The sequence below is a fragment of the Teleopsis dalmanni genome, chromosome 1 (assembly GCF_002237135.1).
Source record: "Teleopsis dalmanni isolate 2A chromosome 1, ASM223713v2, whole genome shotgun sequence".
In the NCBI taxonomy this organism is placed as follows: domain Eukaryota; kingdom Metazoa; phylum Arthropoda; class Insecta; order Diptera; family Diopsidae; genus Teleopsis; species Teleopsis dalmanni.
In genome coordinates, this window is record NC_051846.1 from 163,569,021 (window position 1) to 163,597,018 (window position 27,998).

A 27,998-nucleotide genomic window follows, 5' to 3' on the forward strand; every position below is an offset into this window, starting at 1 on the left:
CTTAAGGAGTACCGTTACTACCAGAATCTTATATGAGATATTAGAAAAATTTCTTTATTATATTTTTATATATATAAATGTGAAATTTTATCATTAAACTTAATGTATATTTAAATGTATTACAAAAATACAAATAATTTGTGTTATAAAGCAAAAAAATTTATTAACAGTTATCTAAATTGTTGACGATATTAATTTTTATTCACCAACTCTAGGCTCTTCAACTATTTCCTTAAAATCTTTTAAAAATACAACTCTGCATATTTGTACATATGTTTTTGCGGCAAATTAATGTCAAAATTTTAAAGTAACAAAAATAGTCAACCATTTCTGCCCATAATACAGGTGGAATAATTAAATAATTTAAATTGCGATAATGGCACTTCTGAAAGGTTGGCGATATGGAGTTTTCATATCAGGAATTGTTGGGTTAATTGGACTTGCTATATATCCGGTTGTCATAGATCCTATGCTACACACAGATAAATATAAAGAAGTACAGAAACACAATAGGGCTGGAGTAAATCAAGAAGCGATACAGCCAGGAAACATGAAAGTGTGGTCTGATCCCTTTGGCAGGAAATAATACATAAAATGTTTTAAGTAGTTAATTTAAATAAATGTCGTTTGTGTTACATTGACACTAAATAAGTTGCATAATGTTTTGTTGAATAAGTATTAGGCGTATATATATTAATAAACGTTTGGTTAAATATATTCTGTGTTGAGCTTGCTGGTTACGTTGTTATTTCTTTATGTTGATTATTCAAAACAATAGTTTTGACAAAAAATAGTTTTATAAAAAAATTAATTGCTGTCTTTTTTTTTTAATATCGCAACAGATTGATTGAAATTACTGCGGTTTTGTCATAACTTTCTTATAACATTCTTTCATTTTATTTTCTATATAAAATATATAATTTTAAATTTATAAAAATAAATTATAAGTAGTAAATTAAAAAGATTTGAATGTGTTTAAATTATTTTAAATATTTGTAGCTCTTAACTGCTGCTACTGAAGCAAAACTGTTCTCACGCACTGTTCTCATTATTTGGCATGCTTTTTGTGTTACATCCGTGAACACAAGAAGATAAAAACAAAACAAAATGAAAGCAGCTGTGGGGTGTTGGGTTTTCACGTGTAAATTCAATTTCATAATTTTCACAATAAATAAACAAATTTCAATAGATTTTTAAATTCTTTTCGAATGTTGCTTTCCAATTTAAAAAGATCAGTGTGTAATATAAATACAAATTGTTTGAATAAACAACTGAACAAGTTACAACTATACGGAAAATTAGAAAAACACAATTGTAGCAGCAAAATGACAGAATTACGACAAGACGAAATTAAACTCAAATTATTAGAAACATTATCAAAGCCAAACAATTTTCAAATGAAACAGAAAGTCAAACTGCGTCATGAAAAACAACAGCAAGCAGCAAAAAAAAAATCTGCTCCATATATACCCGGAACTGTTAATTTACAAATACTTGGTGCCGGCGCTGGTGGTGCACCATCTGCCATATATCTCTTCACCGATCAGTCACGTTATCTTTTTAATTGCGGTGAAGGTACGCAACGGTTGGCACATGAACATAAAACAAAACTTTCGAGATTAGAGCAAATTTTTGTTACACGCAATACGTGGTCGATGATAGGTGGTTTTCCAGGTTTAGTACTAACCGTACAAGACACAGGTGTTAAAGAACTATCATTACATGGACCACCGAATTTAGATAAGATTCTACATAGCATGAAACGTTTCGTAGTGCTTAAAACTCTGCAGGTATGCTTTTACTTTTTACATTTTATTTTATGATGCAAAACTTTTATTTCTATTCCGTCGCTAATAGGTTAAAACTCTTGATTGTACTGAAAATCATGACTTCGAAGATTCCGTTATGTCCGTAAAATGTGTGCCCTTATACAGATCGAATAGTGAAGTAATGATTAATACACCAAACGATAATGTAGTTATTGCTTATATATGCAAATTAAAACCACGTCCAGGTGCTCTGAATTTAGAAAAGTGTGTAGAATATGGTGTGCCACCTGGTCCACTTTTAGGCTTACTAAAAAATGGTCAAGATGTTGTATTAGATAATGGTCAAACAGTGAAGTCCTCCGATGTAAGCGAACCTAATGAATCAACTGCATATTTTATATTTTTGGATATACCAACTATTGAATTTTTACCATCGTTACAAAAGCAAGAGAAATTATTTCATGAACTGAGCGATGAAATAGATTCAGAAATACCTTTGGTGGTGCATTTTAGTCCGGACAACATTTTAGAAAATAACAGTTTTCAAACATTTATAAACAAATTTCCAACAAATACGCAACATATTTATTTGAACTCTAGTAAAAATTCATTCTCTGGTTATGTTGCTGCACATCGTATACAATATCAATTAAATCAATTGAACCCTAAAATTTTTCCAATACTTGGTGAAGTTACGTGTGATTATAATAATTTAAATATAAGCAACAAACTTAGAAAAACTAAACTTATCGAATCTGTTGAGCCAAATATGAATATTGATAACTGTGAAGAAGATGTTTCCCGTTTTCCAGTTATAAATTCATTATCAAACTTTCATCTTAGACCACAAAAAGGTAATAACTGTATATATATATTGCCTATTAAAGTTATGATATAACTAATAATGCCTATAAACATTACAGGTCTCGATCATGCAATGTCAGCAAAATTAAACCCAAACGAATACATTACAGAAACCCAAAAATTAGAAGAATTTCCTTTATTGCTGAAAAAGTTAAAGGAAGAATATTCCAATATAACTTTAGCTGAAGAATACTCATATCCTAAGGTAGTCTTTTTGGGAACAGGTTCATGTATACCAAATAAAACACGTAACGTAAGTGCTATTCTTATACAAACAAGTCAGAACTCATATGCGTTATTGGATTGTGGAGAGGGTACATTAGGTCAAATAAAACGTTTTTATGGCAAAACAAAGGCAGAAGAAGTCATACGCAATTTAAACGTAATATATGTATCACATTTACATGCAGACCATCATATTGGTCTGATAGGATTATTAAATGAACGTCAACGTTTGTTGAATGATAACAGTCAAAAAGTTCTGCTTTTAGCTCCTAAACAAATTGAACCCTGGCTTAATTTTTATAATGAAAGTATAGAAAGTATTACTAATACTTATGAATTAATTGGTAACGGGGAGATTCTCAGTGATCCTTTACATCTACTCGATGCAAAAACTGATACGGGAATTTCAACTATTGCTACTTGCTTGGTACGTCATTGTCCGCACTCTTTCGGTGTAAGCTTAACACTCACTGCACAATATGAAAACAAGCCAATTAAAATTACATATAGTGGAGATTCTATGCCTTGCCAAGATTTGGTAGAACTTGGTCGCAATTCGACTATACTAATACATGAAGCAACAATGGAGGATGATTTGATTGAAGAGGCAAAAATAAAAATGCACAGCACCATATCGCAGGCTATTGATCAAGGTAGAGCTATGGATGCGGAACATATTATTCTTACACACTTTTCGCAACGTTATGCGAAACTACCACGCATGCAAAATGTCGGCGAAGAAACGGAAACAGAAACAATGAGAAACGTTGCTATAGCATTTGATAATATGCAAGTAACTTTAGATGATTTGAAACACTTTCATTTAATGTATCCAGCACTTAAAGCGTTATTCGTTGAACATGCAGAAGAGCTGGAACAAAAGGCCGTCAAACGTGAGTTAAAATTGGAACGAAAACGGAAACTTTTAAATGCAGAGCTCTAGGTTTAAAATTCCATTACGATTATTGGTTTATTCTTTTAATGTAGAAAAAGCGAATATATTAAAAATATTGTTTTTTTAACGAAATTAAGATATTAAATAGAGGTAAAATTGTTATCCCATAAAAAAGCGAAACGTATACAAATATTAGTAGAAAAATTAATTTTCACATTCTACATTTGCATTTTTTTAAAAAATTAATTTATGTTTTTTAAATTTTATTTACTTATTTTATGTAAATACATCTTAAATATTTTCACGTTTGTAAATTCGAAGTTATCAATTATTTGAAAAAATGAATTATTATGTGATGAAAGGTTTTTTAAATTATATTAATTTATATAATAAAAATAATCAACTCTGTTCTAAATTTAATATAAAAGATTTTTATAACATACTATTTACATATTTTATTATACTAAGACTTAAGTCTCCATTTAATTATATTTAAAAAAAAAATATGCTGAGCTATTTTTTAAATTATAATAATATAATATACACAGTACTAACAATTTTTTTGTAATATATTATATTTGTATTTTTCTATTACTTTTTTTTGTTATTTACTACCATGGTAGATAGAAAAAACTTATTGAATACTATGTCGAAAAAATTAAAAACATTGTTATATATTTATATAAAATTTATATATTTTCGTTTAATTTTGTTATAAAAAATACATTACACTGCACTATATGTATTTAAAATTTGTAATAAAACATGCCAATACACATAAAAAAATGTTCAATTTAAGTTTTTTTTAATGAAAACCATGATATCCATGATACGGATAGTGTCCATATCCTCCATAATGTGGTACGTGGTATGAAGCATAATAGCCACCGTGATAAGGATATCCAAAACCATGACCATAGCTATGACCATGTCCATATCCATGCCCATAACCACCGTATCCGCCATGATATCCACCATAACCAAAACCATAAATTCCGCGTTTTTCAGTTTTCTTTTCAGCTAATGCTGAATCTTCTGCTTCAGCCTCAACAGCAAAGCATGCTGCAGCAAAGATAACCACAATTAGGAAAATACTCTAAATATAATTGTAAAAAATTAATAAAATTTATATGTTATTAAAAAAATAACAAAAACTTACAAAGTATCTCATTTTAAATGGTAAATGCAAAATGACGCGCAACTCAAGGTAGATGCTTAACTAGATTTGTTGAAAGTTAAAGTTGTTATGATTTTACTGCACAATTCTTGGTGTATTTATACTCAACAGTACCAGCATAATGCAATAGTTACAATTTAATGCAATAGCAGAATTTGCTGCTTATTGCAGTTGCAAAATGTCTTTTAGACAAACTGTATGCGCGTAGGTGCGTTATTTTCCTCTACTTTTTCATGCTGAGGGCTCAAGTTACATGAAACTTTAAGCTATGTTTACATATCAAATTCTACAGCATTTTTCAAAAATTAACTAATAAACATTGCTAATCATTAAATCAATTAAAACTTTTTAAAAAAAAATATTTTTTAATTTTAAAACAATTACTTCTAAAAAATTTTAGAATTAATTAACATATATAAATCTATATTTATATATGTTATATTTATATAAATATAATAACATTTTTTGGATTCAAAAATCGTTTATAATCCCTACTTTATGCTAGCTTCAAAAATATAACTTATTTAAATACATATGCTGTAGAAAAAATATTTTTTATATATTACTTTAATATAAATTATGTGATTAAAGCTATTTATGCTTCAATTATACATAATACATTCGAAATTGATAAATTAATTAATTTATTAATGAATTTAAAGTTCAATAATTTAAATTATTAGTTCATTAATTTTATTTTATTAATTTATTTATTTATAAAATAAATACAGAGCACGGATGTATGAAAAAGTTAATTGGTTGACAATTATCATTTGTCTTCAATTGACATCAATGAGATATGGAATCTCGATACAAAGGCTTATTAATTTTATTAACTTGTACAAGTTAGCCTACAAAAAAATTTTAAAGGGAAGTAAACCTCTACTTTTATATTATAATTTAATTTAATCATTTGTAATTTAAATTAAATAAAAATATTTAAATAAATTTTTTAAGGATTTTAACAAGAAATTAATATAAGATTATATATCCATATATAAATTAAGAGTTTAGATAAATATTTTTACCCATATTTTTGTTTTCAATTATTCTACATGTGGGAAAAAAAATAAATCTTTTTATTTCAATACACCATATGTCGTCGGTTTATATTGAAAAGATGCTAAATCCAACTTTCCTAATTTTATTGTAAAGTCGAAAATAATTTTTATTTTGTTTGATTCATATTTTTTTTATATCTCAAATACAGTCTTTACACTTTAAGGTCTTACTCTCTTTAGACCTTTAAGTAAAGAAATCCATAACTATCCGATTATATATAATCATATAATCAATTATTTTTATAATCATATTTTCATTCATTTTTGAACTGGACTTCGTATCTTTTAACTCTAAGCCGACTATGTGTGAAATATCTTTTGAACTAAACTAAAGATATTGTAAAGCTCTCATGAAGTACATGTATAAGATTCCCGATGGCATTTTTTAAGTGTCGAAAATACAAAGTCTCTATAAAAGAAAACCTTAATACACAGAACCTCTTATTATATTAACAATAACTCATATACCTTAATAGGTTCTCGTACTTTTCTATTCAAAAACATTTTATTTAAATATAACAGATAGTATCTAATTGACGTAGATAAATAATAAAATATTACCCTTCATTTTTATTTATAAAAAGAATTTAAATTTTTGTTGTCAGTAATTCTTCTTGTTAGCAACCACTTTATCTATAACGACTATAACATCGTTTATTATAGCCAAATTTTTTTTTAAAATTTTGATCTTTTCTATGTTCATCCGATAACATTTTTAAATATCTATTTATATATATACACTTAGACGAGATGCAAATAAAAATTATGAGAATCATTCATTATTTAACAAATCTTAGCTCAATGATATACTTCATAACTACATAATTTTATGGGCTTTTCCCATAAAGTTAACAACTTAATATTATAATTATTTATACATTACAATAAAATATGTTTAAATATTATATAAAATTATAAATAAAAAAGGAAAACAGTTCTTTAATAACTGCGTTCACAAGTTTACTTCAGTGTTGCAATAAACAGACTTTGATTTTCCGGTTAAATAAATTGTGGGTCTTCTTGTTACCCAATAACTTAATTTCAATTGTTCGTCCATTAATTTATGTTGAAAGCATTTGACATTGTGGTTAAAAACCATCTTGTTATATATGCCTCAATAAGTTTGATAACGCCTACTTATGTAGAAGTTACAGACGATACAACAAAATGATGTACATATTTATATAAAATATATAATTAAATGTTTTTATTAAATAAAATGTTATATTTTTAAAAAAATAAAAAAAATGTAAAAATAATTTTATATATTTTTTTGTACACACCAGCATACTAATCATCAACTGATTTTTTTTATATATGTATTATATTCTCTAAAATATTACTTAATATTTAATATATAATTTGCTGTATATACTTTTAAAACTTATTTTTTTTCTAAAATTTAATACACTCTAAAATAAATAACAAATAGGTTTGAAAAAAAGTTTCATTAAATTAACATTCATTTTACACTTTTGAAGAAGAACTGCTATATATATTTAATTATATGCAATTTTCAAAAATAGTAAAAATAGCCTGACTGTCTAGTTTAAAAACACTTTATTTTTCGTAAATAAAATTGGTTACTTATAATTTGGTTATTAAATAAAAATTTAAAAATTTTTTACAACACTAAATATATTATTTTTAAATACTCGTGATGATGTTATAGAATATTTAAACATTTAATGAGTACTGTATTATTTACAATCCATTAACGATAAAATACAATTTCTTATATAAAAATATTTTGATGGCACTGCTTTACAATTTTACTATTTTACTCGGGTACCGGGTTCATTACTTGCGTTCGTGGGTGTAGTTTATATATATTATTTTCTGAAACCCGCCTATTTCCATGATACATTTTTGCTATTAAAACTATTTCTGCTAAAACTTTTTATAATAAATTAGTATGGATTTCTGTTTGCGAACAGCATATATACATTTTATTTTACCTTTTCAAATTAAAATAATCTAAAAGAAAATTTTAAAAAATAATAGGCGCAAAAGATTTTGATAATCTATGTTAATTAATAAGAATTTTTCTTGTAAAAAAATTACGGTTGTAATTAACTTTTGTTGATAGAGTAAGCGGAAGACCACAAAAAAATAGACTGATGCGGTTCAAAATTCTCTTACATATTGATAGAAGTATCCACAGATAGAAGTATGGAAGTAATTAACAAAAAATTATAATTTGTACCAACAACATAAAGCAAAGGATATATACATATATTATTACCAACATTAATAAAAATATATGTATAAATAGGATAACAGAAAATAACTACTTAAACGAATTCGCAGACTAATCTGAAATCAGAGCTATCTATATTAAAAAGAATTTAATAATAATTACATAAAAATTAATCAACTATATAAAAAATTTGCTCCTTAGTATTATCGATAACGATTACATTGTACCCTTGTTATATTAATAAAACGATATATATATGTATTAAAATGCATCTATATTAAATAGAGTATAATAATAATTATGTATATAAAAATTAATTAACTTTATTAAAAGTTTTTACTTTATTTAACCTCATTAATTTAAAGTTTTGCAGGTGTGATTTACAACTTATTTATAAAAGATTGTTGCCATTTTCCACACATTCGTCTTACTTTTGTTTCATATTAAAGAAATAATTGCAATTCGTATGTAAAGTTATTACAAGAGACGTTGTGGTCTTCGGCGTCAACGTCAATATCGGATTTCAATATTTATATAATCTCGAATGAGACTTTCTTTAATCTCTCTACAAATGAATAACGTTTATGTATTAATTTCAAAAAAAAAAAACCCAAGTATTGCATCACAAAGTACTTCAAAGCTTCAAATGAAATACGCAGATGTCTGGAGTTAATTAGTTAATGTACGATGTTACTTTATTGCATGAATGACGATATAAACTATTTTTAATAAAATTTCTTTTCAAAAAGTAATTCTGGAATAATTAAAGAAAAGCGAAATTAACATTAAAAATTAATATTTCCTTTATAGCAATAACTGTAAAACAAATAAATTAAAAATAAAAATAAATAAATGCAATTGAACGTTTACTTCGTAAAGGTCAATTATGAAGACAGTAAACTTCAATTGCGAATACTGCTTATAATAAAATAAAACAAAAAATATTCTTAATTAAGCAATATTAAGATAAATATCAAAAATAAATGTGCATTTAATATTTTAGTCAATCAATGCTAAAGATGACCTTGAGAGAAGTGGGTGGTACCTCCTCTTTCATTGTTGCAGCACATTTTATACTGTTTTCCTTTAAAAATATAATTATGGGAATAAATTTTAAATCGAATCAATTCAATGGTAACGCTTTTGTCAGTTACCGTAGTTATTGGCGTACTTTAAGACAGACTCAAAACATAAAATTTAAGCGGTCAATACGCACATGAAACAAGCGCTACATATAATTTTAAATATATATAGGAAGAATATAAAGTTTTATAAAACTCTGAATATAATCTTTTGATTGTTAGATTAACTATTATTATTGTATTTTTTTCTCTATTCGTAATCGCATGTATTATAACATAGGGATATACTTATGTGTAGAAAACAGAACTATTTCTATGTTTTTGACGATACTATGATAAAATTATTTATTAACAGAAAAACATTTCCATATTTGTACAAAATTTGTTAACAATCATTTCTGATTATTTTATACATATATATATACAATATAATAATATATATACATATACAATATAATAATATATTATGATATAATAATTATAATATACCATTTTTACTAGTCATAAATTTATCGCAACGTTTATACAATGTTTTCCATTATTCCAACATTTTTTTTATTTAAATTCTACGTGAAGCAATAAATGCTGATTTTTTCTACAATGTAAAATTGAAGTTAGCTCAGCATGCCAAATGGTCCAATAAACACGTTTTACTAACTTCACAATGCTATGATGCGCAACGAGTGCATAAATATTTTCCTGCTTGTGGGGCGGTCACGAATTAAACTTCATTTATATTATCAAATTTTATTTATAGTTTTGGTATTTACTCTATACAAATTTATGAATTGAATTTTATTGATTTATTGAATTTTTACATTATAATTGGTCAATTATTTGTAACACAATTTAAAAAAAAAACATTTCATTTCATTCAGTGGAAAATTGATAGATTGGAGCAGAGATAAAACAGCTACATTAATATAGCTTTCTTTTCCCACTTTATACAAAAGTATGTGATATATATTAGATGAATTATTTGAAACTTATTTAAATTTATTAAATTTTTTCTGAAAAAAACTCTTTAATCCATATTATCCTCTTATTTTTAATCCATATTGAAAGTTCCATACAATTAAAACATCGTGAGTTTTTGTGTTTGTGGTGAAGATATAAGAAATTTATTTTATCGTTAAAATTTAAAAACATTGAATTACTAATAATAATATGTATGTATACAAATCCCCTTTCTTGAATTACAATAGTTTGTAGTTAGTTTTGTTGTTAGTGGTATTTTTGCTATTTGTTTGAGTAAATTTCACTTGTTTAATTTGTTTCTATAAAAAAAATTAATCAATTGAGTAAATGAACAAGTGACTTAAAAATTACGACTTAACTTGTTGGTAGGAAAGTTAGCTTCTCGTTTAGTAATAACTGTGTCTTAATTAGTTGGGATAATGTAATAACCATCAAAACGTCTCGTACATTAGCGTTAAACATTTGGGTGAATTGTTCATGCGACATGTGTGGCACAGAGTGTATTAAATCAAGCAGTTGACGACCTACAGCATTGTCTGGAGTTTGTTTATGCGCAATAACATCTTCCACATATTTCAAAATTAAATCAAGTAATCCTTGTAATTTATTAGCTGCATCAGAGATTTGTGTTAAATCCAACATAGGCGAAACAGTTTTTGGACGATGTGGTGGTGACACTCCCATAGTTTTTTGTAAAATTTTTAATGCAAAAACCTCTGGTTCATAAGAATTTACCTCTACTGGTATTGGTGTAAACATACAGCCAGTTTTACCTCCTGGGACTCCTAACTGTATACATATATAGGCGCGTAAACCCATACGTCCACCTTGCAGCGAAGTGTCTACCGTCAAATGTACCGGATTATTACATTCGCGTGCATAATACTCATGTATTACAGAACTATGATTTGTAACCTCATTTCCAGTCGCCCACCAACCTTTAAATCAAATATATTAGAAATCATTAAATATGAATAATTTAAGGTTATGTACCAACAACATTTTCGTTTGGATTAACTTTGCGATTTAGATCAAATAAATCTAAAGCATAGCTAAGTTCTGCTTCAACTTGATCATCGTGTTCCTTGTGTGGAACACAGAAGCAGTTAGTTACTTCAACAACGCCTTTATCAACACTACCTGTTAAAGATATATACATTGGCAGAGTGAAAACTGCATCTATATTATATTATATACTTACCCAAAAGAGTACCAATCACACGATGGGAATCAGCATTGCGTCGCTCGTAAGCATCAACAACTTGAAATAGAACGACAGGATGGACGCGAACTGTTAAGTTTAACCCGGACATTTTAATAATGACTTTCTTCGATGCACTGATGCGATCAAGAGGGTTTGTTGCCATCATAAAATTATTCGCGTTAAAACGTGGAATGTGATTGTAAATTGAAATGTCAAAAAAATGTACTAGAATGTAAAGAATGTAGAATGTATTTTTATTATATATAGTATATGTCGTGTAAATAGTTTTACAATATAAAACACACACAATAAATAACAAAACTATACAAATTTTAAGCCCAACAATTGTATTAATAATTTTAATTTTAAAATGTTTTTCATCGAATGTTTGTGGAGAGTTGAAAACAAAACGTCAAAAAGTTTGACATTTTAAACGACAAAAACCAGATTGTTTACAATTTATATTCATTAAAAAGAAAATGTTTGTAAATACGGATTTCTATTTACTTACAAACTAAAATGTTTCTCTTTATATAAACTAGCATTTGCATCATGTACACAATATATAAACCCCAATATGCAGTGTGAGCAAAATAAATTTTTCAAACAAATATGTTTGTGAAAATCCACATGCATGCACACCGCAAATAAGGTAAAGCAATTATATAAATATTTACAGTAAACCTCACGATAAATATTACAATTGCTCAGAAACATTTGTAATAATATAAATTAATGTAAATAGATTTTATATTGATTACTTACTTTATAGTATTATTATTTATAATAGCGTTACGTCACAACTCCACTTCTTAGCTACTAACAACCTTATTTGTATATATCTACGGATTCGTTTGACCAGTTAACTTACATTAGATTGCTTAAATCACTTGAATCTCAAGTAAATTAACCGGTCTAACGAAACCAATGAAAGTTAACTATGGCAACATATTGTGATATGTATTTCTTAAATAAAAAACTATCTTAAAGGAAAATTGTAGTGTACATCATACGTTACTAATATATGTATTTGTTATGTAGTAATATTACAATAAAACGATTCATTCTGTATTATTATATTTAACTTAAAAAAACAATTAATGCAATAAAATTTAATATTTAAGTGCAGGTGCTTTGTCCTGCATGTCCCCTTCAATCATTTTTAGTTCTTCCTGTTTTCTTTGCGGACGTACAACTGTGAAGTATCGATACACGCGTTCTCCAAGCGCATAAGTTCCAATTAAGGTAACACCAATGCAGGTGTAAACAAATCCACGATGTAATTTATCCAAAATTGAACTCGTTTTTATGCGTCTTTTCTGCATACTTATGTAAAGCTTTTCCACAATTCAACAAAAGTTAATAACTTCCAAAAATGAATTTTGCCGATATCAGCTGTTCATATTTCATTCAATATCATATTTTGTATTCGTAAGAACAGGTATGTAATATAAATATGGGTTCTTTATCATTTGTCACGAAAGTGGAGAGAATTGTCTTTAGTGTCAATTCAACACCAATTTATTAATTCGAATATAAATATCGATTTATAAAATACTTACGTATTGTTTAATTTAAATGCTTTTTTTTAGTTTAATTTTCTTTAGTTGGTTTATAAAATTTAATAGTTATAATAATCCTAACCAATAACCGATATATTAAAATTAATCTAATACAAAATTATATAGAGATTTACTGCTTAATTTTTATCAGAAGTGACAAATTGGTGAACAAATAATTAAACAGATACGTGAATTCTTTAGCTTATTTTTTTAAAATTAGATCTATAAGTTCTTCGAAAATAAATTAATGTTTAAAATATTTTTTAACTGATGAAATAAATGTTGATATATGAAATGTTTATTAATGTTAAATATTAAACAAAATAATAACCACTAATGAGAATGAATTACCATACAAAACATTTCATATAAATGAGCTCATTAGCTCATTTAATGTAGAAATGTCCAATGCATCCCTTAAAATTTCCCACAAAGGGAAATTACCAAGAGTTGAAATATGTGTCATATGATTATATATATAAAACGATAGGAAATGGTAAATACTACAAAATACTTAGATTTAAAAAATATTAAAAATTTTATGATAAATAATATTATTTTAAATCCGAGAATGACTTATTTTTTATATAAAATTGGTTTTAATTTAATTTTAACTCTTTATTTTTTCAATGAATTGATATTTTTTATGAAAATGTGAATAATTGCCATTCAATTAGCAAGTTATTTATTTAGAAAAATGTGTGAAAGAAGTTTATGTACACACTAGTTTATGTTTTATTGTAGATGAATAGTTTAATATGCTAAATAATGTGGATTCTATGTGGATTCTATGGTTCGCTCAGAGTTAAGTTATTGTGAAAATTGTGGAACGACTTTATGTTTTACGTATAAAATATTTTTTAAAACTTATTTGATTGTGTATAAAAATATGTGTAAAATGCAGTATAAACATGTCAACAAATAAAGAATGTATACTTATATAAGTAAATATGAAATAAATTGCAAGCAATAAAAATGCCAAACAGTACATAATATTTATTTGTGCTATATATATTTATATAAATTATTAAAATTCTAAAAATATTTTTAAAGTATAAAATGAGTTCGTGATTTTTATAGATTTTCGAAAGATTATTCATATAAATTATTTGTAAAAAATGATTAAAGTCACGTACTATTAATCTATTACCAACTTTGCTATGTGAGCATTTTCGTCAATACATCTCTGTCTATGCTTACATTAGCAATTTGGAGAACAGCCAAATACAATACAATTTATAAGCAGCTGATGGTGGAGCAGCTGTAGAATAAATACATAAACAAAACAAAGTTTTGGATATAAATACTTTTAAGCAAATACAAAAATGGAAGGTAAATGAATACTGTTATGCTATAGTTGAATTGGAAGTAATATTTACTGTTATTTCAAAGCAATACCACCACAGAAGCACTACAACCTTACACACTACCAACAACGCTATAATTGGGATTGTGGTATATCTTGTATTTTAATGATATTGACAAGTACACAACGTCAACATTTTATTGATAATTTCTTAACCATTTGCAAAGAAGAAGGTTTTGGTTCAAGTACTTGGAGTATTGATTTGTGTTACTTGCTAAGGCGTTATGATGTGCGTCATGAATATTTTACAAAAACACTTGGAATCGATCCAAATTACAATCAACACAGTTATTATACGAAAATAATAGATAAAGATGAAAAACGTGTGACGCGTAAGTTTAAGGAGGCAAGTTCACATGGTATACGTGTAGAACAACGTACGGTAGATATGCAAACGCTTATACATCATCTTGGACGCAAAGGACCAATTATAATGCTAACAAATGCTTCATTACTGACATGTGAGATTTGTAAAAAACATGTCTTAGAAAATTTTGGGTGAGTCTTTTTGCATAAATCTTTATACATTTATATAAATTATTTTAAGTTATTTTAATAATAATAATAATAATATGTAAGAATCGTTGATTGGGAATGGTGTTAACATTGCTTTATTTATAAAAATTAAAGTTGCTTTAAATTTTCTTGTATTACCAAAAACACACGCATTCCCAAAAGTTATGCTGGACATTACATTGTTTTATGTGGCTACGATATAAAACTAAATAAAATATTTTATCGAAATCCAGAAGTACATGATGGTCGTAAGTATTTTTATAATTTTAAATATTGTATATTATACTATTTAATGACGTTTTCTTTTTAGATGTATGTCAATGTTCAACGGCTTCATTAGATGTAGCTAGAAAAGCTTATGGTACAGATGAAGATGTGATATTTATATTTCCTAATTAATTTAACAGATTTAGAGAAACCAAAGTTCATATATTTTGATAAGTACTTTTAAAGATATTAAATATAAAAAGTTTTGAATAGGAATATTTCATAAAAATGGTACAAAACTACATGTAAAGTTAGATAATTTGGAAAAAAGTCTGTAGTTACCTTAGTACATATTTTTAAATTATATCGTTTATGTATGTATATCACAACTTTAAAAAATATTGATTTTTAAATCAAATGCAAAGATTTCGTAACAAAAAATATTATTTAAAAGTTTTAAAAAATTGTAATATTTTTAATGGCACATTTCCAATTATCTGTACGAAATTATTTTTAAAAACAATTTTAAAGCTTTTTTTAATTCCATTTTAATACAACCAAAAATTTATAAAATATTTTATGACTCGACAATAATAAGTTTTATGTCGAAATTGTTCAGGATGCAATGCTAAATCTTTATAAGCTGATTAGTTTACGCATATATCATACTAAGCACAATTAGTAGACTACAAAACTGAATGATTATGACATTTTGCGTATGTCGTCACGTATTAGTATCAATACTGATTTTACTTCACTAAAAACCTAAAACTAATTGTTTACTAACTTATTTCACATAAGTACTGCCTTTGTTAATTTTAATACAAAGAAATGTTTTATATGTCGCTAGGCAATAATTTAATGTATCTTTAATACAAACCACAAAGCAAAAAAAGCATTTAGAAGCTTCTGCTGTTATATATATATATGCTATTTCTTGTATGCATTTAGTCGTTTGCTTAACTGCATTTTAATAATAGAAACAGTAAGGATTGTGATATGTATCTAAAGTGCAAAGTGACAGTAATAAATACAATGATTACCTGAAATGATACGAAAAGTACCTATAAAAAGAAATAATATGAATAAGGAAAAATAATTTATATAAAATGTTTTAAATAACATTATTATTTAGAATAGATGTTTAGACTTAGATATATGTAAATTATGTGTGTTTATTGTATGTTATAAAATGTATTAACTGAAGAAAAAGTTTTAAAATCTATATTAGTTTTAAAATTTATTAATATAATTAAGTGTTAAATGTTATTACTGTGCACAATTTATTTTGAAACATATGATTATAAAATATATGTTACATATAATTATTAAATTTATGTTATATTTAATTATTAAATTTATGTTATATATAATTATTGAGTTTATGTCATATATAATTTATTGCATAAATCAGCAATTATAACTTCATCATTTCATTTATATATATATATCTATATATATTTATTTTTTTTCACAATTTATTTATATATCTATTCGTACCTATTAAGTTACTGCATTCAGTATTTTTTTTGTATAAACAAAATGCCTTTTTTGTAACAATTTTATATGTATTTATTTATTTATTTATTATGCTTAAACTTTATAATATTAAATACTAATAGTATAAAAATTAGTAGTAAAATATACGCATCTAAAAAATGTAACTAACTTAAAAAAGAAAAAACTTTTTGGTGTACAATTAATTTATTTGTTACAAATATTCCCTATATGTCTTTAAAAAACTTAACTATATATATATAAAATATAATTAATAACAAATTTGTATTAATTTCAAATATTTTATAATATTTTAAGTTTTATTGTCTTGTTAAAATAAATATTATTTTTTATATAAAAAAGAAAAATGATTTAACTTTAATTTCGTTAATAACATAAAAACTACAATAATGTTATTTATGAATTTATATAATAAATATTTATATATGTTTTTGTGTTCGTTTCAATATATATCTTGATTTATGATTTAAAACTACTTTTAATAAATATTTGAAATGCATAAAAAAGTATATATTTTGATTTAATCTAAATATTTGTAAAGCAATTGTAGTTTAATGTGTGGAGATTCCACATTAAGCACAGGATATCCAAACTCATCTGTGTATTTATTGTAATACTGCTCAATAAGTAGTTCAAAACCATTTGACTTAAGTATCTTCTGTGAAAATATACCTGTTGCATCGGCTTTCATTAACTGTTAACAATATAAAATAATGGAACTTTAGTATATTATTCGGAAATATATATGTATATATTTTTTTTTTTGTGTATTATTTGTATTGTAAAATATAATAATTCAATGTGCTAGAATTGTTTGAAATAAATAAATATATTTACATAAAATTAACATATATATATTTTTTTGTTTTTTATCAATTGAATTATGAGTAATTGATTTTATGTTTTATAGATTTTAATTATTACTATTTTATTCTAAAAGCATAAACGTAGAAATACTTAAATGAGAATTTGGAAAATCTCATTTCGAGAAAAATAGTTGCGATTTCTGTATGTCTAGTCTAGTATACAGAAACGCCTTAAAGTTAATAATGTCGAACAAGGCTTATTATTATTATATTCTTCAGGTTGTTTTAATACCTTCTCCCATCTTTTTGGCAGTAGCTTAACTGCATTCATTTAAATTTTGACCACTGTTGGTTAAAAAACTAATCCAGGTCATTTTTGTTTAAATATGTAATGATAATATTGCTTAAATGAAAAGTCAGACTCAAAATTACTTTCCGAACAATCCTATAAAAATCTTTGAGAAGTAATATAAACCACAATCGCTGCTTCTTATTGTTATTGTTATGTATGTGTGTGTGTGGATGGAAAAGTAAATTTATTATTTTTAATTTATATTAATTTTAAAATAATAAGAATATTAATACACATGACGGGGTTAAAATTTTGTCTTAATTAATACAGTATGACCCCGCTTAACGCCTGGGATACGTTCCTACAAAGTAGAGCATAATGCGAAACAGCGCTAAACGAGGCTATGTTAACATGTAAATATTGCGATTAGGGGAAGATTGATAGAAAATTGCTAAGTATTCAATTTAATAATTATGTTTTTTTTTTTAATAATAATAGCACCAAATATTTATTTCTTACAAAAACAAAAACAATGTTATTCAGTCTATTCTGTGTTTCCAATCTTCTGCCTTTTTGTCAAAAAGGCATCTAATGTAGTTTGCGATTTTTCTTTTGCCTTCTGTTAGAAATTGTTAATAAGTGGATAAAGCATCTATAACACGCCGTCTTGCTTTTGAACTCCTGCCAAAATTTGAATCAATTTTAACAAATTGGTCCATCATTTCAGTTGTAGTGATCAAAGTTATTTTCACAAACAATATCGAAAGTTCTTTTTGCTCTACTTCGAAATCACTACTATCAATGTTTTTGTTTTCTTCTTGCTCAATTAATTCCTTGAGCTCATCATTAGAAAAACTATCTGTTGTTTCTTGAACTACTTTTTTGACGTCTTCTACTTTTACCTTATCTAAACCGCTTTGTTTCGCTAATTCCACTATTTCTATCACTATTTCATCCATATCGACAGAGGGTTCGATGTCTTCGCACTTACTTAAATCTGATCAAATGTCCTTCCATTCTCTTTTCAAAGATCTTTCTGTTATCTCATTCCAAGAAAGGTTTATGTTTTCTACAACATTCATGAAATTGTAGTTTTTCCAAAATTCTCTTATTGATTGCTTCTCTTCTCCGTCTGTTTTTTCAAACATCTGCTTAAATGTTCGGGTTGAAATAAAAGAGCGCTAAACCGAAACAGCGTTAAGCGGGGTCTTACTGTATTTTTAAATTCAGTTTTTGATAAAATTAATTTATTTTGTTTAAATTTAAAAATATATGTAATATCTAACTTACTTATTTAATTAACTGCAGTTGAGGGTTTTATATACATTAGTATTTGTCTTAACAGTATATTCTTCTAGTCTTCTACTAGTAAAATTTACTCGCAGTTTTTTTATATTTTACTTCAATATAGGGATTGCTAAGAAAAGTTACGCCTATATTACTAGGAGCTTTAAATGAGTATTTTAACAGATTCTTTTTGACAGATTCTTATAGTAAATCGATAATATAATTCGAATAAAGCATTAATTTTTTTGGTTTTGTTTTCAATACAAGCATACACATGTTGTCGGATGTTTTTATTTATTGGAAACTGTTAATTGATTAATTAATTTACCTTAAATTCAAAATCTCTAGCTACTTGTTCACTACGTCGCACCAATTCCTTGGCTATGCCTTGTCCGCGAAAGCGCCCATCTACTGAAAGTATGCGCACATCAAAAGCCTTATCCACATTGAAGCGTTCAAATATGTTAACTTTTTGATTATGGGAATAAAGTAATTGAAATATCTTTTTGAAATTTTCATCATCGCTTAATTCCAGCTTCTTTTGTGCACTCTTAATGTCACCAGGTAATAACACACCATTCAAAATAACCCCAGCAATCTAAAGTAAATAATTAATTAGAATAAAATGTATTTATATATGATGAATAAATAGTACTTCATCATTTTCGTCAACTGCCATCAAACTTAAATGATCCTCAAGCGTCTCGTAGCTATGCTGTTCCAATTCACGATTTCCCAATCCCTTGCAACACAAACCGGCCGCTTTATTAAGTGGTTCATCAGCAAAAAACGAATCACGTAAATGACGTACGACGTCGTCAAAACGTTCTTCCGTTATTAATTTATATTCCATAATGGAAAAATTGCTACATTTTTGCAAAAACAAAAATAAAATTTTGTGTATAAAATATTTTGTTTTTAAATAGTGCACTAAATTTATTGATTAGGACATTAATAAAAATTAAAGTTTTGGTGATAAAACATTCAATTAAAATGTCATGTAAAATGAAATTTTTATATACGGCCTTTTGGCATGCACCGCCTCAGACTTATCTATGGATCGAGGCGCAATTGCAAATTGCAATTGCGGATTATATTAAATTGTTTACAAACATCGAAATTCACATGCTCGTGCTGCTTACACATCATACATATTACATATGTATGTATGTATATATAATGAATGAATGAGAAATATTTTATTGGAATGAAAAACAAATAAATTAACATAGTGGTCCAGTTTTTCTAAAAAAAACTAAAATTAATGGCACCCAAATGTCTGGAAAAGTTTCCAAATAAGTTCACAGTTCAATTAATTTTAAGGCAAATTATTCAAGTTTTCTTGAAACTGTTTTTTTAATTATGTTTTGTAAAACAAATTATTGTACTAAATTTTTTGAATGGTGAGAAAAATATACAGGCAAATAAAAAAATAAATATTCTTATACCTTCTTATACATTTGTTACGTTCAACATCTTTTGATATTTTTGTGAGCAGAGTTAAAGTCTGGCACGGTGGCGAGGCCAGCTAGCTCGTCAGAAAAAGGGGTGGATTATTTACTCCGCTATAATACATTCGAACCGTAACAAAAAATAAAAAAATTGTGCCAGAGAGCATTGTTAAAAAAAAATTGCAATAAATGTGATCAAAGTAGATCAAACAAAAAAATAAGGAAAGTAAAAAAAAACAAAACAAAATATAAAAAAAAACTATTTCATTGCTGTCTACCAGTGTTACTCCGTATTGTCCCTGTCCTTGTCTGTCAGTTTGGACCTACCCGCCCTCATTACTCTACCGTAGTTACCTTTGAGCTGAAGTAAAAGGTCCTACTATTCCTTACAGCTCCCTAATTTTACTAGTCGTCCTTGTCTCGTTTAATTCATCTTCATTTTACCTCAACCTAACATTGTCCCCTTCTCACATGCACCGGTCATCTATACTCATTAACTTTAAGCCATCTGGTTAAAGAATTCTGCCGTTTCTACATTTCCTTTTCTATATACCATTTGTCCTTCTTTAAAAGAAATTGGCTTACTCCTTGTGTTATACACCTTTTCAGCTCTTTGATGAGCCAATTTGAGTTCATGCATTATCTTTTCTCTTAGTAACTGTTGCCGATCAGACGTCATCATTACAGAAAAATCACCTGTTTTTACAGTAGTAATATTTCGCATCACCTTGTAGGAGTTACCATGCAGCATCATCTGAGTTCCAAATAAGGCATAGTAAGGTTCTAACCCAATCGCGCTATGTGTTACACTCCTAAGTGCCCATGCCGCCTCACTGACATGGCGATCCCAGGTCTTCTGATCCTGAGTTATGAAAGATCGTAAAATTTGGAGCACACTGCGGTTTACCATTTCAGCTGCATTTGCTTGCGGAGCATAAAATCCCGTTTTGACATGTGTGATTCCGTACTTCAAAAGCAGGATCTTAAATTTTTCTGCTGTGAATTGTTTACCATTATCACTATGAATGTACTCAGATACCCCAAACATATGAAAAATGTCATTTTCAAGATATTGAGTAACCTTAGCGGCCGTGGCTGCTTTCATTGGCTTTAAGAAAATAAATTTCGTAAAGTGATCCAAACATACGAATATCATCGTGTTCCCATCTGATGATCGTGGGTATGGTCGCATAAAGTCGATATATAGTCTTTGGAACGCTCTCTCAGTGATGTGCTGTGCACCCATCAACGGTCTACGCATTTTATTTGAAGCCTTTCTGGTGTTGCATATATCACAGTTCTTAATGAAGGATTGTACCTCAACTACCATTCCAGGCCAATAGTAATTAGATCTTAATCTTGCAATAGTTTTGTGTACTCCTCCATGTCCTGCTGAAGGAGAAGAATGTGCGGATTCTAAAAATTCTTTTCGTAACTCGGTCGGAACCCACAGTTTCCATGCCCTATCTTCCTGAATTAAGCCACCCGTATTAAAATCTAAACGCTTGTACACCCCGGGGAGGCTGTCAAATGAAGATGAATCCGGGAAACAAATAACTATGTTAAGAAGAAAAATGGATGTTCAAACGCCGGTGATACCTGTTATCAATGAACGTAAAAGTCTACACCAGCGTAAATTAGAGTATGAACGAAAAAGAGCGAAAATATTTAATGAAGAGGTGCAAAGTAGAAAGTTCAAGAAAATAAAAAAAAATTAGGGAAAAAACGGCTTTGTTTAAACGTTGCAGTAGAAAGTTAGTGTTTGCTATAGTAACTTTAGATGATGATAATAGATTCTTTGCAAAAACTACTATATATGGGGAAGAAGTATTAGCTTTATTGGACACAGGGGGTAGTGCTAACTGCATTGGAAAGGATGCCGCCAAATTCCTTGAAAAACGGTCAGACCAAATGATTTCCTTGAAGAATCAACAGGTTGAAACCGCAAATGGAGGAAAGACTGCAGTCATAGGAATGATCACTTTGCCCGTAAAGTGGGATGGTATGATAAAAAATATGGAGTTTTTGGTAGTACCTGCATTGCAGCAACATTTTTATTTTGGTACCGACTTTTGGAAAGTGTTTGGGTTAGCAGTGGTAAGCAGACAGAATTCAATAGTGGGGGGTAATGAAAATAACAGGACAGATGTGTCGGAGTTGATTGCAACCCCAAAGGACCTTCAGTTCGATAAGGACCAACATGTTTTAAGAAGTAGCCAAAATAGAAGACTGGACACAGTTAAACAACATTTTCCATCATTTAAAACATTAGGATTAGGCAAAACAATGTATGAAGAACATGTAATAGAAGTAAGAGACGAACACATACCAGTTAAACAGAGGCACTATCCAATATCGCCTGCCATACAAAAACTTATGTATGCAGAATTAGACAGGATGTTAGATCTAGGAGTAATTGAAGAAAGTAACAGTAGCTGGAACTCTCCAGTAACTCTGGTGATAAAAGAGGAGAAGTACAGGCTCTGTTTGGATGCTAGGAAGGTAAATGAACGTACTATAAAAGATGCGTACCCTTTACCCCATATAGAAGGAATTTTAGACAAAGCAATGCAGCCGAATGTTATAATGCAAAACTAGCTAAAAAAAAATATTAAATGTATTATTCAAAAAAGTGTAGGCAATTCCCTATATATCTTAAAAGGGTTGGATGGTAAGGATATGGGCACTTACCACGCTGAAGATATTTTTCTAGTGTAGCTCTTATGAATCATAGATGTAATAATTTTTTTTGATAAGCCAGAAACACTTGATATTAGCATTTTTTTTTTTGTTTTTTTACGAGTTTTTTTATAAATATAATTGACTATAAATAATTAGGTAAAGTGACGAAAAGAAATAGCTAGTAAGTTCGGACCAACGACTAGGTATTTAGTAAATATATCAACCTATGTGCGGTTGTGTGACAAAGATATGTTAGAGTATTTTATTATTTATGTCGATAGTTAGTTTAGTCTTAGTCTCTTTTAATTCATCCTTTTGTGATATAATGTCAATTTAATTTCATTCCTAATATATTTTTGTAATTAAATGAGTTCAGATCTACAGTAGAAGTTTTTGAAAAATTGATTTTGATAAAAAAAACCTTATTTATCTAAAAATATTTATAAAATATTGATAAAATTTATAAATATGTAATATATAAATATAAATATAAATATATATATATATATATATATATTTATAAAATATTTTTGATATTTTTCTTGCAAGGAATTTGTGAAATGAATTTAATATAATTGGTGTAATAAAAATAAGAAGAATATGTACCGATATGTTTGATAACTTGTTACCATTTTGAAGGTAATTTCATTATGCTTCTCCCTTAGAAGTCCTCGCCCCTATTGGTATAAAATTAATTTATAAGATTCATAAGAAGTTCCCAACCAAACTCCCTAAGCTTTTTGGTGTTGTCCTGATGAATATAATTCCTCTCCTATTGCCTAAAGCTGACCGTTTCTGGGCGATTACTTCCTATAGACGGTCCAATTATTGACAGTAAAGTTTCGATTTGAGAGTTTTGCTGTAGAGGAGTAACACATGATTCCTTGTCAATCCCGCCGAACACTTAGCAAAACCTTCCTGAGCTTTCGTTATCGTAAGTGATCAATAACCACTTTTTATCACCACTCACCAACCGCTTCAAAAATGGGTCGATTTTATTGCGATTCCAAACAGTTTTTTGTACAACCTTGAGCTCTTGGGTAATTGAGACAGTGCTTACATGACAACAGCAGATTGAACTCAACAGTTTCCATAATTTTATCGCCATTTTCGACTTCCAGTGCGTGATGCTCCTTTGATATTACAATTACCGAAACGAAATCAAAATTACGGATTATTGGGTGTTCCAAGTATCAGGACCATAAACAATCTTCACAGTAACATCGCCTCTATCAAAGAAAAACTGCAAATATGGCATATTTTCTCTTTGTTAATGTCCATTTTTGACGCGCGCTCAACCAAAACTAAGTCAACCAATTACCAAACTGTTGAAAGCTTTTTTTAGTATGAAATCTCATCTTTCTAACGCCTTCTAGCGTATCCCGATTGAACTTATATATTGGGGGATACAGATAACCAAAGCAATCTATTGGGAAAATAATGAATTTCTTTTTACTACACCTAAAGCAAAAAAGTAGATTGACCTTGTATTCATAAAATTATGTCAAGATTTAAATATATATTATTCAAAGATATTTAAACATTTTTATTTATTAGTTAAATTCTATTTAAACTTATACAATAATTTTATCTGAAGGGTATTGAGATTTACTCAACAAAGCCAAGGCTGACATTTTTCTATATTTTTATTGTCATCCTTACAATATTAACATGAACTTGTGACCCTTGACATTTAATATCAGCACAATTTGCAATCACTTCATATGACAATAATTTAATCCAATAGAAGCTTTTGGAAAGGATAAAATAACTTTTAAATCAATTTTCTTAAATTGTTGATTATAATTCAATAACTAAAAATTGCTTTTCGCAATTTTATTATCTTAGCGAATATCAAATCCTTTGAGTTATCATTATATTATTGTTATAAGTGCGAAAAGTATTTTAATGGATATAATGTACCTGAAAGCTTCTAAACTTCTACAGAAAGCAAAATTAAAAAAATGAAATAATTCTCTTGGGTTTTGCTAAATCTTAAATATCCTTAAATACAGAAAGCAAAGAGTTATAATAAACTGATTAACATGCATTTTATGTTAATCTTCAACCTTAAATGGGTAAGAATCTTAACTTTCTTGATTCCTTTTTAATTGAGGATTAGGATTATGATAAAATGTGCCACGTAAGGCATTTTTGCTAAGCAGAACTGTCACTGTGGGCTGAACCAAACATAACGTTACGGCGCCTAAATTTATTATAAATTATTGTAAATGTGTTTTTTATATCTGAACAATTTGCTTATATCACACTTTGTTTTAAGTAGAACTATCTGAATGAAATAATTTTCATAAAAGTATTAATTGTATATATCATTAGTCAACAACAAGATATTTATCCTATGCCTTAGCAGAAGTGTTCATATGTCCAATAATATAAATTCGTTCAGGGCGAACGACCTAGCAGTCCAGTTCCTTATTCTTAGTTAAGTTTAAAATTAATTTTAAGGTTAACTCATAAATAAATAAATTCGAAACATCAGTTGACTTTACTGATGCATGTATTTGCTAATAGTTAGCCTCAACAGAAATCCCAATTCTTAAAAAGTTCTGTGTATTTTCGATTGCAAATTATAAAATCTACTTTTTGTGCAGACCGAGAATTTGATTGGAAACTATTTTCTGGGGTATTTCAATAGTCTGTTCCAAATTGAGAAATCCATTAAATAATATATATTCATCCTGCTTTTATTTTATCAGTATTCATCAGTATTCAGGCTTTTATTTGGACTCTTCTGAAAGATGATTTAATTTCTTTCTGTAATTTTTTGCTACTGCTGAGTCTTTTACGATTTAATTGCATTTATTATTGAGCGAGTGGACAATTTTACTACATCAGAATCCATTAAATTGTAATTAGTTTTACTTATGTGCAAGAACTGATTTGATTTTATTCCATATTGGGGGTGAATGAGGCAGATGAATATCTCCTATAAATCAAAATCTTGATACATGTTTTGCATAATATTTGATGGAAATTAATATGATTTTGTAATACAAATGGAAGTACTGAAGAAAAATTAAAGAGGAAGATAGTAAAATATTTTATTTATTTATTTTTTAATTGTTTTACAACTAATTAAAACAATGTGAAGATATTCATGTTTCAATTGTAAAATTATACTTTTCACCATTATATTCATTTCTTTCGTAAATAGAACAGAAATAAAAAACCTAAAAACCTCTTAACAACAACTCAAAATAATCAAAAAATAATTTATTTCAGCAAGATTTATAATTTATATTTATTTTTAATAATAAGTTCACTAGATTTGAGAAAACCAAGTTATTTTTTGTATCTAAACCCACAATATTGTTAAGTAGAAATTAAAAATTTATGAAATGTTTGTTACTCTGGGTATTACCATATCGCTAAAAAATTAATTTTTATTTTCAATTACAAAAAGACGGCTCTTCTCAGTAGGAGTGATATTTAGTTTTTATCTCTTTGGATTTATTGCAAGGAATAAGACAATAAAACGGCGAATAGTCGCCAATTATGGGTATCAAAAAGATGTCTGCCAACTTGCCACACTATAACCAACCAAAGAGCAGGCATGTTACTATCAGAACATCTTAATTTGCGCTACCACTTCAAGACCTCAATAAAATAGGTTTGTTCTGGCGATAGGTCTGGTGTTAAATTATTGTCTCTGTTTGAAAGGCTAATAACATTTCAACTCACTGGTTTTCATATGGACTAGTATAAGAACAGAAGGATGGGAGCTCTTAACCCGGTCTGATATCAGAAATTATCGATGGATAGTCTGGCTTTTATTCTGTTTGATTAAGAATAGTTATAATACAAACGATTACTATTACTACAGCGGTCTGATTACTATTACTACAGCCACTTTTTCTGTTAATATCTCATTCTATTTTTTTTATCCAAGTCTAATAAAATTTTACCTACCTGAGTTTAATTTGGGTTAAAAGTAGAACAGAAAGAAGTGAACTCTTGACTCCGTTCGATATCAGGAATTGTTATTGAGTGATAATCTGACTTTTATTCTGTTTGGTTGAGGATAGTTGTAACACAAACGATAAATATGTCTGCAGTGCTCTGTTTCTTTGAAATTTATTTTCTCTGTTTATATCTTATTCTATTATTCTAACATTCCAATATAACAGTTGAAATGTTACTAGTTAATTGAAAAAAAATAATACAAATAATGAATACAAGTTTAAATCATATTAGAATGAAACATTAAATTTTCTAATATAAGGCTGCAATCGTATATGGTATCTATTAATATCTTTATCTTTCCTTTCAACACTCCAAACGATCACTATTGTCACACTATTCTGCTTCTCTAAAAGTTTTCTATCCGTTTAATATTCCCAAATAATAGACTAGATAATTAAAAAAGATAATACAAACAATGAATACAAGTTTAAATTATATTAGAATGAATCATAAAGTATTAGATTGCAATCATATATCTATTAATATCTTATTATTCTATCCTTTCAACACTCCAAACGATCACTATTGCCGCAGTAGTCTGCTTCTCTTAAAACCTTCTATCCTTTTCTATGCTTTTAACATTTCAAAATAATAGACAGACTAGTACTAGATAAGTAAAAAAAATATAAACAATGAATACATATTTCAAAGCATATTAGAAAAAGTTAAATTTTTAAATATTATATTGCATTCGGAAAGATACTTGTACGTAGGTATCTGATTTCATCCGCTTAGGTGTGGCATATAGCTTTAGTAATGTTACAGAGATCTTACTTTTCACCCTTTGGACAAGAATAATTTTAATACACTCGATACCAACAACTTTAGGAATATGATAAACGTAATATAAAAGAGAGATTAAACAATTTTTC

The 27,998-nt window shown here is 27.5% G+C and overlaps 7 protein-coding genes across 8 annotated transcripts; 3 read left to right on the top strand and 4 right to left on the bottom strand.

Moving 5' to 3' along the window:
* The first annotated feature begins 273 nt into the window (after positions 1 to 273).
* On the top strand, positions 274 to 651 carry LOC119669274 (small integral membrane protein 20). Its single transcript, XM_038079105.1, has one exon. It carries the CDS (start codon positions 377 to 379, stop codon positions 584 to 586), a length of 210 nt encoding a protein of 69 aa, XP_037935033.1. The 5' UTR covers positions 274 to 376; the 3' UTR covers positions 587 to 651.
* A 334-nt stretch (positions 652 to 985) lies between these two features.
* On the top strand, positions 986 to 3,928 carry LOC119669792 (ribonuclease Z, mitochondrial). Its single transcript, XM_038079812.1, has 3 exons — positions 986 to 1,790; positions 1,858 to 2,623; positions 2,693 to 3,928. Exons 1-3 carry the CDS (start codon positions 1,209 to 1,211, stop codon positions 3,799 to 3,801), a joined length of 2,457 nt encoding a protein of 818 aa, XP_037935740.1. The 5' UTR covers positions 986 to 1,208; the 3' UTR covers positions 3,802 to 3,928.
* Positions 3,929 to 4,426: 498 nt separating this feature from the next.
* LOC119669282 (prisilkin-39) lies at positions 4,427 to 5,001 on the bottom strand. The gene is made up of 2 exons (XM_038079118.1): positions 4,913 to 5,001; positions 4,427 to 4,849 (listed from the first exon to the last, which is right to left on the bottom strand). Exons 1-2 carry the CDS (start codon positions 4,922 to 4,924, stop codon positions 4,559 to 4,561), a joined length of 303 nt encoding a protein of 100 aa, XP_037935046.1. The 5' UTR covers positions 4,925 to 5,001; the 3' UTR covers positions 4,427 to 4,558.
* Positions 5,002 to 10,524: 5,523 nt separating this feature from the next.
* On the bottom strand, positions 10,525 to 11,680 carry LOC119669795 (eukaryotic translation initiation factor 3 subunit F-1). The gene is made up of 4 exons (XM_038079817.1): positions 11,453 to 11,680; positions 11,245 to 11,391; positions 10,611 to 11,189; positions 10,525 to 10,550 (listed from the first exon to the last, which is right to left on the bottom strand). The coding sequence occupies exons 1-4, from the start codon at positions 11,619 to 11,621 to the stop codon at positions 10,540 to 10,542; spliced, it is 906 nt and encodes a 301-aa protein (XP_037935745.1). The 5' UTR covers positions 11,622 to 11,680; the 3' UTR covers positions 10,525 to 10,539.
* An 819-nt stretch (positions 11,681 to 12,499) lies between these two features.
* On the bottom strand, positions 12,500 to 12,869 carry LOC119669796. The gene has a single exon (XM_038079818.1). The coding sequence runs from the start codon at positions 12,778 to 12,780 to the stop codon at positions 12,568 to 12,570; it is 213 nt and encodes a 70-aa protein (XP_037935746.1). The 5' UTR covers positions 12,781 to 12,869; the 3' UTR covers positions 12,500 to 12,567.
* Positions 12,870 to 14,103: 1,234 nt separating this feature from the next.
* On the top strand, positions 14,104 to 15,442 carry LOC119669797 (protein GUCD1-like). 2 transcript variants are annotated; one of them, XM_038079819.1, is made up of 4 exons: positions 14,104 to 14,349; positions 14,410 to 14,881; positions 15,014 to 15,147; positions 15,210 to 15,442. In XM_038079819.1, exons 1-4 carry the CDS (start codon positions 14,343 to 14,345, stop codon positions 15,296 to 15,298), a joined length of 702 nt encoding a protein of 233 aa, XP_037935747.1. In that variant the 5' UTR covers positions 14,104 to 14,342; the 3' UTR covers positions 15,299 to 15,442. The 2 variants fall into 2 exon arrangements, with proteins under 2 accessions (XP_037935747.1, XP_037935748.1); XM_038079820.1 differs by having other exon boundaries at positions 14,106 to 14,349; positions 15,062 to 15,147.
* Positions 15,443 to 17,064: 1,622 nt separating this feature from the next.
* On the bottom strand, positions 17,065 to 23,226 carry LOC119669798 (dopamine N-acetyltransferase-like). The gene is made up of 4 exons (XM_038079821.1): positions 23,152 to 23,226; positions 19,665 to 19,875; positions 19,338 to 19,607; positions 17,065 to 17,318 (listed from the first exon to the last, which is right to left on the bottom strand). Exons 1-4 carry the CDS (start codon positions 23,190 to 23,192, stop codon positions 17,145 to 17,147), a joined length of 696 nt encoding a protein of 231 aa, XP_037935749.1. The 5' UTR covers positions 23,193 to 23,226; the 3' UTR covers positions 17,065 to 17,144.
* Positions 23,227 to 27,998: the final 4,772 nt, after the last annotated feature.

What these genes read in the sequence shown, in the direction of transcription:
- LOC119669796 (XM_038079818.1), bottom strand. Translation starts at nt 12,780, where the DNA reads ATGCAGAAAAGACGCATAAAAACGAGTTCAATTTTGGATAAATTACAT.
- LOC119669792 (XM_038079812.1), top strand. Translation starts at nt 1,209, where the DNA reads ATGTTGCTTTCCAATTTAAAAAGATCAGTGTGTAATATAAATACAAAT. An exon ending in TAGTGCTTAAAACTCTGCAG is followed by an intron (nt 1,791 to 1,857) that starts GTATGCTTTTAC and finishes CGTCGCTAATAG; the next exon opens with GTTAAAACTCTTGATTGTAC. An exon ending in TCATCTTAGACCACAAAAAG is followed by an intron (nt 2,624 to 2,692) that starts GTAATAACTGTA and finishes TAAACATTACAG; the next exon opens with GTCTCGATCATGCAATGTCA.
- LOC119669798 (XM_038079821.1), bottom strand. Translation starts at nt 23,192, where the DNA reads ATGATTCATAAGAGCTACACTAGAAAAATATCTTCAGCGTG. An exon ending in CAGTTGACGAAAATGATGAA is followed by an intron (nt 19,608 to 19,664) that starts GTACTATTTATT and finishes TATTTACTTTAG; the next exon opens with ATTGCTGGGGTTATTTTGAA. An exon ending in CTAGAGATTTTGAATTTAAG is followed by an intron (nt 17,319 to 19,337) that starts GTAAATTAATTA and finishes TATTGTTAACAG; the next exon opens with TTAATGAAAGCCGATGCAAC.
- LOC119669274 (XM_038079105.1), top strand. Translation starts at nt 377, where the DNA reads ATGGCACTTCTGAAAGGTTGGCGATATGGAGTTTTCATATCAGGAATT.
- LOC119669795 (XM_038079817.1), bottom strand. Translation starts at nt 11,621, where the DNA reads ATGATGGCAACAAACCCTCTTGATCGCATCAGTGCATCGAAGAAAGTC. An exon ending in TGTGATTGGTACTCTTTTGG is followed by an intron (nt 11,392 to 11,452) that starts GTAAGTATATAA and finishes TATCTTTAACAG; the next exon opens with GTAGTGTTGATAAAGGCGTT. An exon ending in TCCAAACGAAAATGTTGTTG is followed by an intron (nt 11,190 to 11,244) that starts GTACATAACCTT and finishes TTTGATTTAAAG; the next exon opens with GTTGGTGGGCGACTGGAAAT.
- LOC119669797 (XM_038079819.1), top strand. An exon ending in CATGTCTTAGAAAATTTTGG is followed by an intron (nt 14,882 to 15,013) that starts GTGAGTCTTTTT and finishes TAAAAATTAAAG; the next exon opens with TTGCTTTAAATTTTCTTGTA. An exon ending in TCCAGAAGTACATGATGGTC is followed by an intron (nt 15,148 to 15,209) that starts GTAAGTATTTTT and finishes TTTTCTTTTTAG; the next exon opens with ATGTATGTCAATGTTCAACG.